Source organism: Macaca mulatta, chromosome 16, assembly GCF_049350105.2.
Source record: "Macaca mulatta isolate MMU2019108-1 chromosome 16, T2T-MMU8v2.0, whole genome shotgun sequence".
In the NCBI taxonomy this organism is placed as follows: Eukaryota; Metazoa; Chordata; class Mammalia; order Primates; family Cercopithecidae; genus Macaca; species Macaca mulatta.
Window position 1 is genome coordinate 91,117,735 of NC_133421.1, and position 17,228 is coordinate 91,134,962.

Genomic DNA, 17,228 nt, shown 5'->3' on the forward strand with positions numbered 1-17,228 from the left:
GTACCAGCCGGGTTAAGGTATCCTTCTCTGGATGGAGCGCAGGGCTTGCTGTGGGGGGCTGGGGCCGCTGTGTTCTCTGATCTAGGCAGCGCTTTCTCCTTCTGTTTCTGCATCAGCTGCCTGCCTGGGTGGGGTGCGCAGGTGCGTCAGTCGCCCCGGGGGCTCCCCCAGCCCACCTTGGGGCGACACTGGCAGCCCACCTGGGTGCCCTCGGGATGGGGAGCTGGCCCTGGACCTGGCCTGCTGGACCTTCTGAGCATGTCTCCGGACTCTCCTGCGAAGCTGTGGGGGTGCCTTCTGGGCCCTGACCCCCACCGGGGAGGCCCAGCACAGCATCCCAAGCCACCTGCCCGCGACTAGCCATGGCCCCCTTGATGTCCCCCTTGGCAGCAAAGTGGCTCCTCCCGAGGCAGGACCTGTCCTGGGGCAGGGGCAACAGTGTGGGGGTACCTCCTTCAGCGAGGGCCGTTGCCTGGCGCCCTGGTCCCTGGGGCAGGTCCTGTCTGGGCAGCAGAGGCTCAGGAGTGTGCTGGTTCTCCCAATGGTCCGTGAGGCCGGCAGGGGTATGCAGGCGGCCAGCATCGCTGCCCAGACCCCACAGAGGTGGAGCTCAAGCTGCAGGGCCGGGTGCTGAGGGCACCAGGAGCTGCCGGACCTCACCAGGGCCTTTTCTCCCTTGGGCCTCCCACCCGGTCCCCAAGCCGCCTCGGCCAGCCCTGTCTGCCCCATCCCAGAGGTCCCTGCCTGAGCCACCCGCCTTGCCCGCCCGCTTGCAGAGTTCCTAGGAATGCCGAGTTTTTACCTCGGAAGGCTGAGGTGAAAAACAAGATGAATAAGATGAACGTGTGTGTTGTGAGGGCGTGGGGCCGTGCCGCAGGAGTGCTGGCCATCAGGAGGGCCTGGCGTGCTGCCGCCCCATCTCTCGGGGTAGGAAGGACTGAGGCTCCCAGGGGTTCATAACAGCTTCACCACGTGTCCCCAAACCCCAAGGCCCCAGGACAGGGTGAGGCTTTGGGTGGAGGTGGCCGGCACCCCCTGGGCCCAGCCCTGCTTGCTCCCGTCGCTGCCACACTGCGCTGAGAAGTCTCGTGGGTTCCCTGGATCCCAGCATGGTCTCCGTCTCCCCGCCCCAGCCTGTCCTGTCCCCACCCGGCTGGCCGTCACCCACCACGGCGCCCTGTCCTCACCAGAGGCCATGCACTCTGCACGTTTGCTCTGGGCTCCCATTGGAGCTCTGCCCTTTCCGCCCCAGCCCCCCTTCCAGGGCCACCAGATGCTGCACAGGGGGGCTGGGGACAGGCCCAGGCAAGGGGGCTGGAGGAGGGCACCTGGCCGGCTGACCCCCGCCCTCTGAGACCCGTCTGCTGGCAGCTTCCTGGTTCCTTCCTCTCCTTCTCCACCCATCTCCCTGGACCCTGGGATAGCCCAGAGCCCGTACCTGGCTCGGTGCCACACAGCAGCAATAGGCGTGCTCAGCCCCTTGGGGTCTCCGCAGGTTGCTGCCTGGAGGGTCCTGCAGTGGTGGGGAGTTCCAAGGGGGGACCTTCATTGTGGAGGAGGCAGACTGGGCTTTTTGGAGGTGGCTGGGTGTGAACCAAGCCTTGAGAAACAAGAGTTTGGCAAGGGGCATACATCCCCCTGGAAGGGTAACACAGGTGCGAGGCCCCATGTGGCGGGAGCCAGCTGTACCAAAAGCAGTTGGCTGGGAAATAACAAAATGGCACTTCAGTGGGGGCCGGTCCTCAGTGGGGGCTGGTCCCTGCCCTTTCAGCCTCCAGTGACCTGTCCTGGCCCGAGCCCCCACCTAGCCCCTTCCTGGGATACTGCACCCTGAGCCAACCTCGTTTTGGGAGTCAGGCCCTTGGCACCCGGTCCTTCTCAGCACCAGGGGCAAGGGTGATCTGAGCCCTCTCGGTGGCAGGTGGACTCTCGGCCAACATAGCAGCCACCTCCACACTGGACGTGGTGACCACACTGGACGTGGTGACCACAGCATGTGAAGCTGTCCCTGCTCCCTGACCTACCCCCAGCCCTGTGTAAGCTGACACAGACCATCGTTTCTCTCTCCTGGGTGCAGGGACCCCAGCTCTGGGGGCTGCAACTACCCACAGAACCATCACAGACAGCCCAGGGTGGCTGTGGGCAGAGCACCCCACCCTGCCAGGGAGACCACGGGCCTCACACCTCCAGGCAGGCCAATCTGGGAAGCAAGTAGTGTGTGTGTGTGCGCCCATGAGGATGGGTGTATTATGCACATGTGTACGTGTGTGTGTCCATGAGGATGGGTGTATGCACGTGTGTATGTGTGTCCATGAGGATGGGTGTATGTGCATGTGTACGTGTGCGTGTGTGCGTCCATGAGAATGGGTGTATGCGCCTGTGTACGTGTGTGTGTCCATGAGGATGGGTGTATTCGCGTGTGTATGCGTGTGCATGAGGATGAGTGTGTGCATGTGTACATGTGTATCCATGAGGATGGGTGTATGCACGTGTGTGTGTGTGTGTGTGCATCCATGAGGATGGGTATATGCATGTGTGTCTGAGGATGGGTGTATGCACGTGTGTACGTGTGTGTCCATGACGATGGGTGTATACACGTGTGTGTGTCCATGAGGGTGGGTGTATGCATGTGTGCGTGTGTGCATGTGTTTGTGTGTCCATGAGGATGGTTATACATGTGTGTACATGTGCGTGTCAATGAGTTTGGGTGTATGCACGTGTGTGTGTGTCCATGAGGATGGGTGTATGCGTGTGTGTCCATAAGGATGGGTGTATGCACCGGTGTATGTGTGTGTGTTCATGAGAATGGGTGTATACGTGTGTGTTCATGAGGATGAGTATATGCACATGTGTACATGTGTCCATGAGGATGGATGTATGCGCATGTATACGTGTTTGTGTTCATGAGGATGGGTGTATGCACATGTGTATATGTGCATGTGTATGTGTGTCCAGGTCCATGAGGATGGGTGTATATGTGGGTGTGCATATATGTGGGTGTGTGCGTCCATGAGGGTGGGTGTATATGCGTGTGTGTACGTGTGTGTATCCATGAAGATGGGTGTATGAGTGTGTGTACATGTGCGTGTGTGTGTGTCCATGTCCATGAGGATGGGTGTATGCATGTGTATGTGTGTGTGTTCATGAGAATGGGTGTATACGCGTGTGTACGTGTGTGTTCATGAGGATGGGTATATGAGCATGTGTACGTGTGTGTGTGTGTCCATGTCCATGAGGATGGGTGTATACACGTGTGTGTGTGTGTTCATGAGAATGGGTGTATGCACATGTGTACCTGTGTGTTTGAGATTAGGTGTATGCACGTGTGTACGTGTGTGTGTATGTCCATGAGGATGGGTGTATATGCGTGTGTACGTGTGTGTGTGTCCATGAGGATGGGTATATACACGTGTGTACGTGTGTGTGTGTCCATGTCCATGAGGATGGGTGTATACGCATGTGTACATGTGTGTGTCCATGTCCATGAGGATGGGTGTATACACGTGTGTACATGTGTGTGTCCATGTCCGTGAGAATGGGTGTATACGCATGTGTACATGTGTGTGTCCATGAGGATGGATGTGTAAGCATGTGTACGTGTGTGTGTGTGTCCATGAGGATAGGTGTGTATGCGTGTGTGTTCATGAAGGTGGGTGTATGTAAGTGTGTATGGGCGTATGCGCGTGTGTACATGTGTGTATGCCCACAAGGATAGGTGTATGTGCGTGTGTACGTGTGTGTCCATGAGGATGGGTGTATACGCGTGTGTATGTGTGTGTGTCCATGAGGATGGGTGTGTATGCGTGTGTGTGTGTGTGTCCATGAGGATGGGTGTATGCACGTGTGCATGTCCACAAGGACGGGTCAACATGCAGGAGGGTGAGAGCCTGCCCCCCGGCCACCCCGAGCCTGCACCTGCCTCTGCCCACCCTTCTTCAGCTGCTCTGGTATGGAGCCTGTGTCATTGATGTCGCCTGTGTGGGCCAGGTGGCAGGAGTTAGGAGCACACTCCCAGCCGCGGCTGTGGCTAGTCCACTGGAGGATGGGAGGGGCCGGCCAGCAAGGCCACATGGCTGTGTGGACGCGGGGCCAAGAGCACTAGAGTCTCCCTACAGCCCGGCTCTGTTGGGGCTCATCTGTGGCTGGTATGTCTGGGCAGGCCCTGGGTCCCCATCCGTTGCCCTGTGTCCCCTCCACGTCCACAGCTAGAGTGGACACGTCCTGGGTCAGGGCAGGGGGCGGGGGCCCCAGTTGAGAGGCCGGAGTGCAGGAGGGCAGAGTGGGTGTCCACATGGTCTCCCTTGCTCTGCGGGGACCTGTGGGCCAGGGTGGATACCTGGGCTGGGGTGTGCGTGCGTGTGCCCCTGACATCTTCACCGGCGTGTCCGTCTCCTGCAACTGGCTCTCTCAAGATGGTGGAATGGGGCGTGTTCGGTTTGGGGCGGGGAGACTCATCCAGCTGTGGTGGGGGGTCGGCGAGGGAGTGGCGCTGACCACCCTGAATGCCTTCCCACGCCCCTGGCCAGCCGCCCCACGGCCTTCCAGAGTGTCTTGGGGGCAAGGGGAGGTCCTGGCCACCTGCCCGTCCAGGAGAGCGGGTGAGAGACATGGGAGAAGGTGTGAAGAACTGTAGAAGCAGAGAGGGAGCCAGCCTGCGCCCCGCCCTCCGCCCCCACCATGGCTGCTCTGAGTCACTTGGCCCAGAGCTCTTGGGGGAGGGAGACCGAGGAGGGACCCCGTGGGGAGCATCGGCCACCCCTACCCTGCCCTAGCCAAAAAGCTAAATTTACCCCTTTAATAAGAACCAGACTTATATCCGATTTTCCTTTTCTTTTATTAGTTCTGGGCTGTCGGTGGCTGAGCCCATCCTCTGTCATCATCGGCTCCCGGCCGTTTCCACGCTGGTTGGGTTGGGTACACAGAAACCACAGAGTTTTCCTATTAAGGCCTGAGAGATGCTGCCTCTGGGCCAGTGCAGGCTTCTGGAAGGTTCTCCTGAGCCAGCCGAGGGGCTTCCCGGGTGACGTGCTCCTATTCCTGGGCGGGCGCCCCTCCCACAGGCTGCTCCAGATCCTGGGCTGAGCCCATGGCTGCGTGCTCTTGGCCTTCCCTCCAGCCTCTCCCTCGCTGCCCCCACGCTGGTTCCTGTCCTTTTGTGCCCCATTTCTTCTCTGTTACTCCTTTCTCACTGTGCCCGCCTCAGTCTCCACTTGTCTAGCCTCCTCCATGGAGCCGTGGGTGGGTGGGGAGGTTTGGTGACCCCAGGGGGCCAAGGCACCCTCAGACACTTCCAGGCTGTGGGGGCAGAAGAGGCAACACTAGGCAGGGCAGGCCCTGTGTCCCGCCAGGCATGGAGGGAGCCGTGCTGGACAGACGGACATCTGGTGGCAGCAGGTGTGCAGTCGGGACAGAGGGCCGCCCCGGATCTGGACAGTTTGCGGGCCCTGGAGAGGGCTTCAGATTGGAGAGGGCTCCAGGACAGCCCAAGGAACGCTGGGGCCTGCTTCTCCACCGCAGAGGGCAACTGGGCCTGGCCACATGACCTGCTGGCCGGCCCCAGAATCTACAAGACTCCTGGAGGCCACTCTAGGGTCTGGGGTCTCACTGCCACAGGAGAGGCAGCTCAGAACTGAGCAGCTGTGCTGGGTGGGGGGCTGGCTCCTATGCAGCAGGGGACTGGGGACTGGAGCTGCAACTTGGTGCAGATCTGAGGCCCCCTCCACCACCAGTGGACCGGGACGTGCCCTGACCCAGGGCAGCTGTTCATCCCGGTGCCCCTTCCATGCCACCTTGTGCACAGCGGAGGCCAAGAGCCTTTGCCAAGGTTTAGGCCAGTAAGGGGATAAGCCTGGTGGAGGCCTGAGCCCTGGGAAGCAGCATCTTTGAAGACTTGCCTAGCTATGTGGCTCCCGTGCCCGAGAATAGAGTCTGCCAAGGTGTGCATACCCACAGACGTGCGTGTGTGTGTGTGTATAGCCACTCATCCCAGACATGTGAGTACAGTCAGACCTTGTGTTCATATCCATAGTCACGTGCACATGCCCAGAGACAGCTTTGCACACTCAGACACACCCCGTGAGTCTCACACACACTCCCTCCCCTGCCTCCGTGCAAGTGTGAGCGTGCACAAGTGTGAGGTGCACCCCACATCTTCTCCAGTTTGGACCACTAGTGATTGCAGTCAGGGTGGGGGAAGCATCACTGGGTTGCATCTGGGGGTTGAGCCTGCAAACACCTGCACACCCAGCGTGCACCTGCCTGTCTCCTAGCCACATCTGCACACCTGGGGTGGCATGTGGCTGGGCCTCTAGCCCCTGCCACAGCAGCTTCTGGTCTCCTGGTGCGGGTGGCGGTCCCAGAGTGGCCTCTCACCCCAAGGCAGGGCCTGGTCTCCCCACCCCTGTCCCTCACTCCTCTTCCTTGGCAGCCAAATGGTCAGATGCTACACCCCTGCCTCCAAGCAGGCTGCACCTCCCCTCTGCATCCACCAGGAACCTGTGCAGCGTGGCTTCCTCCCCCGCCTTTCCCGGAATGAGGAATGTGGGGCAGGGCCAGCAGCGGGGCTGCTCCTCCTTCCTGCCTCCCTTCCCCTCCTGCGCAGCTCCCTTGGGAGCCTGGCTCGTGGGAAGGGTGCTTGAGACCGCCCATCACTCCATTCCCAGCCACTCCTGGTGTCTTGGGGGAGACCAAGGGACAGCCCCAGGGGAGCCTGGTGTCCCCCGCCTGGGCGGGCCCTGTCGGGGGCGGGGAAGGTGTGGAGCGGAAGCCAGTGCTGAGGGAAGAGGGGAGCCTGAGCGGGTGTGGGTCGGGGGTGGGAGCTGGCGCAGGCGGCGGGTGCAGCCGCCAGACTCGGAGCTGGGGAGGCCCATGCCAGCAGCCCGGCAGCTGGGCTTCCGGAAACAGCGGGAGCCGGGAGCCTGGGAAGGGCCTCGCTGCTTCTCTGGAGCTGCCGCCATCTCAGCGAGGCTTTTTTTTTTTTTTTTTTTTTACAACCCATTTCACAGTTTCCAGAAAAGGAGGCTGTCTCGGCGGCTCACTTAACTCAAAACAAATGCTCGTTCTGCCGGCTCTGCGCCCGCCTCTCCCGGCTCCCAGGCCCTGCCGTCCTCTTGTTCCGTCTGTCTTCAGTCTGGTGCCACAGGCAGAGCAGGGTCAGCCTGGCAGGAGAGTGGGGTGGGGCACAGTGGGCACCTGGCCATCCGGTTGCCCAGGCCCAGCCTCTGGTGTGTGGTCCTCGGGAACCCTGGATGGGGGCTGCTGGACCGACCTTTACGGAGGGAGTGGCTCGCCGGGGAGTCCTGGGCTCCAGGGCTCCAGCATGCTCTGTGCCCCTCGGGCTGCCCAGCATGTGTTGCCTTTCTTGGCCATCCATGGCAGGGAGCCTGGCAGACAGGTTGGCAGGAGGTAAGCCAGCTCCCATCGGCGTCCTGGCCACTTAGGGCCACCTCTGCTGCAAGCCCATGTGGCCAACTCTCACCTATTGTGTGCCAGCCTCCTCATACAGCAGCCCTGGGCCGGGGCCGGGCTCAGTGGGCATCGAGACTCCAGCCCAGCTGTTGTGCAGCTGTTCCCCAGTCCTCCCGCTGCTGGGCCGCCCTGGGACAGCAGGTTCAGGCACAGCCTGCCTCCATGTCTAGTTGGCTGGACCTTGGGCGCCAGGTCAGACCGGCCTCCCAGGGATGGGGCTGTGCCTGAGGACGAGCCACCTGGGGGTGGCCACAGCCCTCTGGGCATTGCCGTCTCCCGAAACTGTTTCCTCAGCTAGCCGGGCGTCCGAACCAGGCCTCTGCAGCATCTTGGGCAGAGCTGAGGTGGCCCTGGAGCTGGAGCCAGAGCCTAGTCCGGATCTAGAGTTACAAACCCGGCCTGGGCTGGCTGGGCAGTGGGGGCAGCCGGCTGGAGGCCAATGTGCAGTCCTCGGTGGCCCCGCTGACACTGCATCCAGCTTCCTGGTCCCTTCCCCAGGAACATCCAAACTTGCGCTGCATCTCTGTGATGAGAGCTGATGGGAAGCCTGGCAGAGCGGCCCCAGGCAGGCTCTGTGCGGGGCCAGGGCACCCTGACCGTGCACACAGGTGGGGACAGGCCATGTTCAGCCCCCAGCAGAGCACTTGGGGCTATGGGCCTGGACCAGTAACTTAGACTCGGTCATGCTCCATCTCTTACCAGCCCCATGGCGGGCCCACGACCGACCTTGGGAGCATGGTGGCACTAGGTCACATGAGTCTGAAGCCCCAGGCGAGGAAGGTGCCACTGCAGGCAGTGCCAGGATGGGGCACTTGGCCTGAGGAGGCCTAGGTCAAGACCGGCCCCCAGCTGCCTCCTCCTGGGCTGGTAACCACAGCACTTGGTAGACAGGGACTTTGCCAAGAGGAAAGAACCCTCAGCCCAGTTCCCGGCTGGCCTTGTCCCACGCGGTCTGGCCCTGGCTGGAGCCCAGGCTACACTCGGCTCCCAGGCAGCTGAGGCCCAGGCTCTGTCTGGGGTTGGCCACTGGTCGGCAGGCGGGGGCTGGGGAGGTGGCAGCCTGGTCTACCTGTGGCTCTGCTGGCCAGTCACAGTGCCATCCCCAAACACGTGGAGGTGGGGGTGACAGTAGAGGTGTGATGCTCTGTCCTGGGGTTTCCCGGACTCCTCAGGAGCTGGGTGGGATAGGGAAGGCCTCAGGTGGCCAGCAGTCCCATCCCCCACACTCGCGGGGGTCACCACAGTAGTGACCACCTGGCAGGGCCTGCAGAATCTGCTTCCAAGTTTCAAGCCAAGGCCAGGGCCATGGGGGAGAAATCCCCCCTTTAGAGTAAGCATCTGAGCCCCCAGCCATGTGCAGGGCTCGTGCTCTTGGGGCAAGGGGGATGCCGGGCAGAGGCTCCTCCCCTGCCTGGTCCCATCTCCGAGGTGCTGGCCTGCTGAGCCGCCAGTGAGGACCCCTGGCAGCAGCTGCCGCCCGAGTCAGGATTTCCAGAAGCAAAAGAGGCTACCCCAGTCCCTTGTGGGGGATGGTAGGCCTCTCATGGTAAGCTCAGTACCCAGGATGCCCGGGCATGGAATTGGGGTGCAGCATGCGACCCCGTGTGATACCGGAGAAGTATGTATGCCGCTGTGTACACAGTGGTCCTAGAATGCTCACGCGAGGGCCTCGGGGCAGGGGGCTTGGGTGACTCGGCTTCCTCTCTCGTGATTTTTTTTTTCTTGGAGGCGGAGTCCCACTCTGTCATCCAGGCTGGAGGGCAGTGGAACAATCTCGGCTCACTGCAACCCTCGCCTCCCAGATTGAAGCGATTCTCCCACCCTCAACCTCCCGAATAGCTGGGATTACAGGCGCGCACCACCATGTCCGGATAATTTCTGCATTTTTGTAGAGACGGGGTTTCACCATGTTGGCCAGGGTGATCTTGAACTCCTGACCTCAAGTGATCTACCACCTTGGCCTTCCAAAGTGCTGGGATTATAGGTGTGAGCCACCGTGTCTGGCCTCTCTTGTGCTTTATTACCTGAGCTGATTATGGTGAAAATACAAAGACATGATGTTTGTATGACAAGGAGACAGCAATCCAGATGGCCTGTTTCCAGAATGAAAGGGAAAAGAGGTGAAAGAGACCCCCACGTCAGCGGCCCTGCCTGACTCTGGGCACAGAGTCAGGGGCCCCCAGCTTGGTGAGGCTGGTCAGGTGCAGGGAGGGGCTAGGCTGGAGCCCCCATCCCCTTCCCTCTCATTCCCCAGATTCTGGGGCTGGGGACCCTTCCTTGGTGGGCTCAGATAAGGCAGCACAGCAGGGTCCCCCAAGTCTGGAGACAGGCTGGTTGCCTACTGAGGGCCCCGTGGGACACCGGGGTGTGTCCCGCCCCCGCCTGACATGGTGTGGGAGAGCTCAAGGTACGGGGTTCTCAGGCCAGGATCCTGGAGAAATCCCTTCTCCAGACCCAACTTTTGGACTTAGTTGCTTCCCACCATCCCAGGGAGGAAGAGGCGGGAGGGACTTCCCCAGGAGGGTGTGGGGGTGGGAAGGCCTGGGGGACTCGAGGCGGGCCTGGGCGAGGCAGCGGCAAGCTTCCAACTCCGAGGGGAGCCCACACTCACCCCACAGGCATGCCCCAGTGTCCCCAAGCAGGGGAAGCCAGCACTTCCCTTCCCAACCCAGAGTCCCCTCCCTGGCCGCCGGGCCTGTGGTCTGGCCCTGGCCCATGGCAGTCCCAGCCCTGTGGTCCGGGAAGCCCCTGGCTCGCGGGCACCTTCGCCCCCTGCCCTGGGCCTGGACCTGGGCCTGCTCCACAGTCCCTTGGGCCGGCTCTTCCTCTCCACCCGCCCACCCGCCGCAGAGGCCAGCTCACACCCCACGTCCCCCACCAGCACTCACAGACCCCTCCTCTGCTGCCACGACCGGGGGAGGCCCCTTGAGTCCACGTGGCTGCGTTCACACATGAGAGGGGAAGGGGCCTTGGGGGCCCTGGGCTGGGAACTGGCTCAGCACAGCAGGACCCTGCCAGGGCCCTGCAGGGCAGCCCCCGCCGCCCCCCTGGCCCCGCTGCCTCTGCTGAGTCACCTCATGTCTGGGAAGTTCCCAGGGCCAAGCCAGGCTGGATGAGGCATCAGAAATTCACAAATTCCCCCTGCCTCCTGGGCAGGGGAATGGCTGTCCTGACTCACCTCGGGCTGGGCCCCTGCAGACCCCCACTGTCCCCACACTCAGCCTCATACCCCTCTTTCCCGAGGGGGCAGTGCCCCCGCCCTGGGTTCCTGGGATGGTCCCAGGCCAGGCTTGCCGCCCGTGGAATGGAGATGACAAGGTGCCAGGGTGCCTGGCTGGGGTGGGGGCCGCTCAGTGACAGCCTCAGACCACCCACGGAGCAGCAGGGCCACCGTGTGCAGAAATCTGTGTGTGCTGTCCTCCGTGTGCAGGAGCTGGTAGTCATGGCAACCCTGGGAGGCTCCCTCGGGCTGGCCTTGGCCACTGGACTTGGGCAGAGGGGGGCACGGCCAATGGGCCACAAGTGAGCATGCAGGCGGGTCAATGGGCCGGGAGGGCTGGGCTGGACGGGGCCTGGGGTCCTGGGGGCTCACCATTTCCCACACTCAGGCTGCCAGAGGAAGTGCAGGGTATCCTGGCAGTACCCAGGAAGGAGCCTCTCGCTGCCTCCACCTGACCCAGAGGTGAGCGCCATTCGCGGCTCTGTGCCAGCCCAGTTGGGGCCCAGCCCTAGGAACCCTGAAGGGATTTTAGAAGCAGATCTGTCCCCAGTGCTGCCCTTCCTTCCTCTGTCCCCCACCCTCGGTCTTCCAGCTGGCTCAGTTTCTCTCTCCGCTCACCTGGGACTGGGGCATTCCTCTGTCTGACAAGTCAGCTTATTGGGTCTGGGTAGAGGGATGAAGACCCTACTCAGGAGAGAGAACAGCTCCTCCCAGTGCTTCCTGGAGGGGCCGAGACTGCGGGGCCCGTGGAGCTGACACATGGCCTATGGCTGGGGCCCCGCTGACCCTGGTGCTTCATGTGTCACCTTGGCCTTTTTAGCAAGTTCGCCAGTGTCTAAGGGGCCTTGGAGCTGCCCACCACCGTGGGCTGGGAGAGTCGGGGTGCTCTCCCTGTGAAGAGGAGGCCTATCCACAGGCCATGAAAGTTGATTTGGCACAGTACCCAGCACCTGGGTGGTAGTGGTGGTGACGATGATGGTGGTGGTGAGCGATGTGGTTATTGATGGTGATTGGTTATTGATGGCGATATGGTTGTTGTTGGTGGTAATTGGTTGGTGATGGTGATGGTGATGTGGTTGTCATTGAATGTGGTTGGTGATGGTGGTGGATGATGTGGTTGGTTGTGCTGGTGGTGGGTGATGCGGTTGGTGGTAATGGTAGTGGTAATGTGTTTGGGGGCATGGTGGTGGAGGTGATGTGGTTGGTGATGATGTGGTTAGTGGTAATGTGGTTGGTGGTAACGTGGTTGGTGTTGTGATGGTGATGCGGTTGGGGTGGTGGTGATGATGTGGTTGGTGGTAGTGGGTGAGGTGGTAGTGATGTGGTTGGGGGTGATAGTGGTAGGTGATGTGGCTGCTGGTGGTGGTGGTGATGTGGTTGGTGATGATTATGTGGTTAGTGGTAATGTGGTTGGTGGTAACGTGGTTGGTGTTGTGGTGATGGTGATGCGGTTGGGGTGGTGGTGATGATGTGGTTGGTGGTGGTGGGTGAGGTGGTAGTGATGTGGTTGGGGGTGATAGTGGTGGATGATGTGGTTGGGGGTGATAGTGGTGGGTGATGTGGTTGGGGGTGATAGTGGTAGGTGATGTGGCTGGTGGTGGTGATGTGGTTGTAACAAAGATGACATTCTTGGGTTTTGCACCAGCAGGAGGGTGTCAGTACCAGGACACCTGAGGCACCAAAAGACTCAGGACTCTGAGTATGGCTGTCAAAGGCCTATGTGGGTAGCCTTTCCCATCATCGGTTTCTTGGATATTGAAAGACAAAGACTCCAGGGGCGATGGGGGCCTGAGGGTCCCCCATGGAGAAGGGCTGGGCTGTTGCCCCTGCCCTGCCTCAGGCCACACCCTGGGAGCTGCCCCCAGACTCACTCTTGCCCTGTGTCCACAGCCAGCAGCCGCCTGATGGGAAGTTCTCCGGCCTCCTCTTTCATGGGCAGTTTCCTCTCCAGCAGCCTGGGCTCGGCAGCCTCCACGCACCCCAGCGGCCCCAGCTCCTCCCCCTCTGAGCAGGCCTACCGTGGCTCCCACCCCGCCACCTCCCAGATCTGGTTCTCCCACTCCCACGAAGGTAAGTTGGCAGACTGGGCTCTTGGCGACGCCCTGGTGGCCAAGAGACTGACCCTGGTGCCCGGGCCAGGGGCAGGTGAGGGGCTCCCACGAGGGCAGCGGGAACCTGGCCGGTGGACGTTGACAAGCAGGCTCTGGTGAGGCTGCCTCCCTGCCGAGGAAGCCCCGGGGGAAGTGGTGATTGGTTGGAAACAAGGGCGGCCTGTTCGGCAGTGGTCCTGACCAGATGTGTGCTCCAGATGGGCAGCAAGGGGGAACGGGGGAGCCAGGAGGGGCTCTGGGGAGCTGAGAAAATGTGGAGTACAGCTGGGCCGGCCGGGCTGGGCTCACCCTCACAGTGGCCGCGCCCCACTTCCCCAGATGCTAGGAGGTGGGCTCCGGATCTGCCAGCCGGGAGGGGAGGGGGCAGGGAGAGCTGTCAGTGCACACAGGCTGCCACCGTGGGGCCTGGCCCAGGACAAAGAGTTCCTCCCAGGCCACCTGCCTCCCCATGGGACACAGCCCTGGGCACACAGTAGGCACCTCACGAATACTGGCTACTCTCAGGCTGCCTGGCCAGCAGGAGGCCCCTGGAGGCCCCCCTGGCCTTTCCCTGGCAGGGCACCTCTGCCCGGATCCCCTTGCTTGCTCAGACCCCTTGCCCTGCAGCCTAGGCGGCGGCCCTGGGCCCCCATGTCCCTGGGCCCACAGTTGCTGGTATTCCCTCGGCTACCCCAACCCTGCAGTGTGGGAAGGGTTAAGCTCCCCCCGCCCCCTGCGGCTGGCACGCAGAGAGGTAATTGCAGTTGGCAGCGGGCACACAGGGCTCTCTGCTCCTGGCACCCGGCACTGCCGTAACTCAATGACTGCTGAGCGGCGGGCGTCGTGTTTACAGAGCGCTGCGGACCCACACACCACGCCACCGCCCCGTTCCAGGCAGGGAGATTAGCACCCGGCACTGCTGGAAGCAGAGAAACCTCTCTTTGTGCAACAAGAAAGGGGCTGTTTTCCAAGCAGAACAGGTGACGAGTGAGGGGCAGTTGCTGAAATAATCTGGGCTTTGGGCGCAGGGCGCACATGTTGGGCAGGCGACAAGGAACAGCCTCTTCCTGGGTGCAGGGGAGGCCGCTACCTTGGGATGCCGTGGGCAGCATGGGGTCCTCGGTCCAGACTCCCCTGCCCAGACTCCCCTGCCCCTTCCTCCCACCCCTGCACTCCTAGCGGCCTCCTGGAGGGGAGACCAGGCTGGCCATGGCTCCTGGGCTGGCTGTGGGGGCCCCGCCTTCCTGGCTCATACCCCCCACCCCGCCTCAGCCTTCTGTGTCTGTGGGCAAACGCCCCCGCCAGCCACAGCATCTGGCTCCCAGGATGTCTTCGGGAGGGAGGAGGGTGGCCTGGCATGGGGGGAGCAGGAAGGCGACGCCTGCGGCAGCCGTGGTAAACCCCCCCCCAACAGACGCAACGGCCGCTGCCTGGCCCTGGCCCAGCCACAGGTGCACAGATCCACCTAGGACCGCTGACTTGGTTTCCCCTCCTGGCAGTGGTGGCCCCTAGTCAGGGCCCAGAAGCGGCACGAACCCATCCCCAGTGTTCTCTGCACCAGGAGACAGCTCCTATTCCACTCCCTCTGCCCACGCTGGGGGACCCCAGCAGCAAGGAGGGCCGTTTGTGGGTAGCACCACCTGCCTTGGAGCCCCCGTCCCGCCCCTCTGGGGGCTGCTCAGAGGGTGGGTGTGCGGTGGCCCACAGGCAGACAGCACCCACAACGGCCTCTAGACACTCACTTCCCCTAGTGCCAACGGCTGCCTGGGCGGAGCTGACCACATCTCACCCCGGGGACCCCACCACCTCTCAGCCCCTCACGTGGGGCCCAGCATCAGCGGGTTCCATCTGCTCCCGAGCCCCTGGGAGTCCCCCTGGCTGGGTGGGAGACCAGTGTCCTGCCACAAGGGTCAACATGAGCCCCTGGCATCTGGGTTTCTGAGCCCCTTCTGTCTGCGTCCCAGGGAAGTAGCTCCTCCAGGCAGGGGTGGCCTGAGCGGGAGGAGAGGACTGTACCCACAGTGGCCCTGGCTGTGTCACACCGAGGAGGTTCACCTGTCTAGCCTGCTGGGCACCTGGCACCCTGGCTGGGCGAGATGCATCTCCCGCCATCCGTGTCAGGTTGGGGCGGGCATGTGTGCGGGACAGTGGACTGGGTGGACCAGCACAGGTGGAGGCAGGACAAGAGAACGCGGGACGTAGCCTCTGAGCCGCCCGCCTGGGCCCCAGAACGCAGGGCCCACCCGGGGCTGAGGATGGGTGTGGGTACCCCCCGAGGGTGGCAGAGCCTCCAAGGCCACACACCTGTGAGGCCTGTGCTCCGGCTTGCTGTCCCCTGCGCTGCCTTCAGTTCAGTTGCCCCACCCCCCGGGATCCCCTCCCCTCCCTGCAGGGGTTCCCTGCCACGCAGCCATGCTCCCCGACAGACCACATGGAGCTGCCGCACTGTGAGCTGAGCGGCAGAGGCCAGGGCGGGCGGGCCAGGGTGAGAGGCTGGCTGGCTGCCCGGGCAGCATGCCTGGCTGCTAGTTTGACAGGGTGCCAGCTGGCTCCCCGTGCGCAGGGCCTGTTTCTCTGCCGTGTGTGTTCATGGGGGAAGGGGAGCGAGGTGGGCGGGGGGCACGCGACTCGGCTGGAGGGTGGGGGCCAGCAGGCACAGCGGGCTGCCTGGGCGGTCGGCCTCGCCCACGTATCCTTCCAGTGGCCCAGGATGGGCAGGAGGCAAGTGCCCCGCCAGGCCAGCTTGCCACCCCCTCCCCAGCCCAGGGCTTTCGTTGAGGGCAGGGAGGCCAGGATGGGGCAAGCCAGCAGAAACCCAGGTTGGGGTAGCCCCAGGAACCCCCCGACGCCAGGCAGGGCCTCCTCTCTCCCCATCTGCAGGGCAGCCCCTGGAGCGGTCCAGGGCTTCCTGCTTCCCTGGGGGAGCAGCCGGGGGTGCAGCAGAGGCAGCCTGGAGCTGGAGGAACCGCCTGAAACATCTGGCCGGTTCAGCTCCCCCAAGCCCGCAGCTCACACGAGGCTTGGGCTCCCGCCAGCGGTGGGCCTCCCTGGGGCTTTGGGTGGGGTGGGCAGCGGAACTGGCCAGGAGCAGAGGTGAGCTTCTGTCCGCCAGCCTGTCCTGGGTGGGTGAGAGCGGGGGTGGAGGCACGCACAGCTGGTCCTATTGTCGGCAGGCCTGGTCCCCTCCCTCCCCACCGCGCCCCCCAGCTGCCGGGCCAGGACCACCCACAGGGCCAATGAAAGAGGATTCTGTTCCTGGGGGGCTCAGCTGGGAAGGGTGGGGGCAGGGGCTGCTGAGCCGCCCACTGAGGCCACTCGTGGTCTCTTGTGCCACCTGGGGGGAGCCATGGCGGGGACAGGCACACACATGCGCTGGCTGTCCGCCTGGCCAGCCTCTTGGTCAGAACCACGCCCCCCCCAGTGGCCACCTCTCACTGGGCCTGGCCAGCTCCCAGGGGTCCGGGGCTACGCATGTGGAGTGCTCCCTGCCGACAGAGCCCTGCAGCTTCCTACGTCCTGCTGGCTGCCCCCCTGTCCCCTTCATCCCCTCTGAGGTCTCAGGATTCGCTGGTGCTGCTGGGAGTGAGCAGGAGCTGGGACCACATCTGTTTGAGGGACAGAGATCCCACCAGCCTCCACCCACCCTGAGTGCCCTCAGAAGTGCTGCAGCCCCAGCTCCATCCTTCCTGTGATGCCTGCCCGGGACCCGCCACTTCCTCCCAGATCTCTCAGCAATTCCTTCCTCTCCCGGCCTCGGTTTCCTCAGTGGCTAAAACAGCCTCTTGACCTGTCCTCCACAGGCCCACTGACCACCCCAGCACTGACGTTTCTACCTGGGCTCACTCCAGGCCCCCCACATCTATGCGGGGGAGGGGGAGCACTTGCCCTGCCCGGACCTGCTGTCCCCTCCCATGTGCGAGGGAGAGTTGGGCCAGTGAGGACAAGCTGGCTCCCCTGGGATGCAAGGGACAGCATGGGGGTCCCGGTGTGGGGATGGAGGGGACAGCGTGGGGATCCCAGCGTGGGGATGGGAGGACAGGGTGGGGATCCCGGCGTTGGGGTAGAAGGGCTCTGCCAGACTGGCTACCTCTGGCCAGCTTCTTGCAGCCAGAGGGCGGCCGCCCCGTCCAGGTCTGTGACCCTCCTCCAGCCAGCTTCTCGCAGCCAGAGGGCGGCTGCGATCATCCAAGCCTGTGATCCCCGCTCCGGAGGCATCCTGTGGCTTTCTGGAGCCAGCCCTCCCAGACCCTCGGCCCCTCACCATGGTCTGCCCTGGCAAGCTGCCCTGCTCTCCTGTCCCCACTAGAGTCTACCCTCAGGCCCTGGCAGTTCCCGAACCCCAGCCCGCTAAGACTTTATGAGCGTCACGTTCACGGCCTGGCTGAGTGGTGCCAGTCACTGTTGAGGGCAGGGGTTTCATCTCATGGCCATGGTGACCAGCACCTAGGTCC

At 62.9% G+C, this 17,228-nt stretch overlaps 1 protein-coding gene across 3 annotated transcripts in view; it reads left to right on the forward strand.

Moving 5' to 3' along the window:
• BAHCC1 (BAH domain and coiled-coil containing 1) overlaps positions 1-17,228 on the forward strand; it is a 71,434-nt gene that overhangs the window by 18,654 nt on the left and 35,552 nt on the right. For all 3 annotated transcript variants that reach the window (XM_077973175.1, XM_077973176.1, XM_015120579.3), the window contains exon 3: positions 12,578-12,757. In XM_077973175.1, coding sequence (XP_077829301.1) covers positions 12,578-12,757 — 180 coding nt within the window. The remainder of the gene's footprint in view (positions 1-12,577; positions 12,758-17,228) is intronic.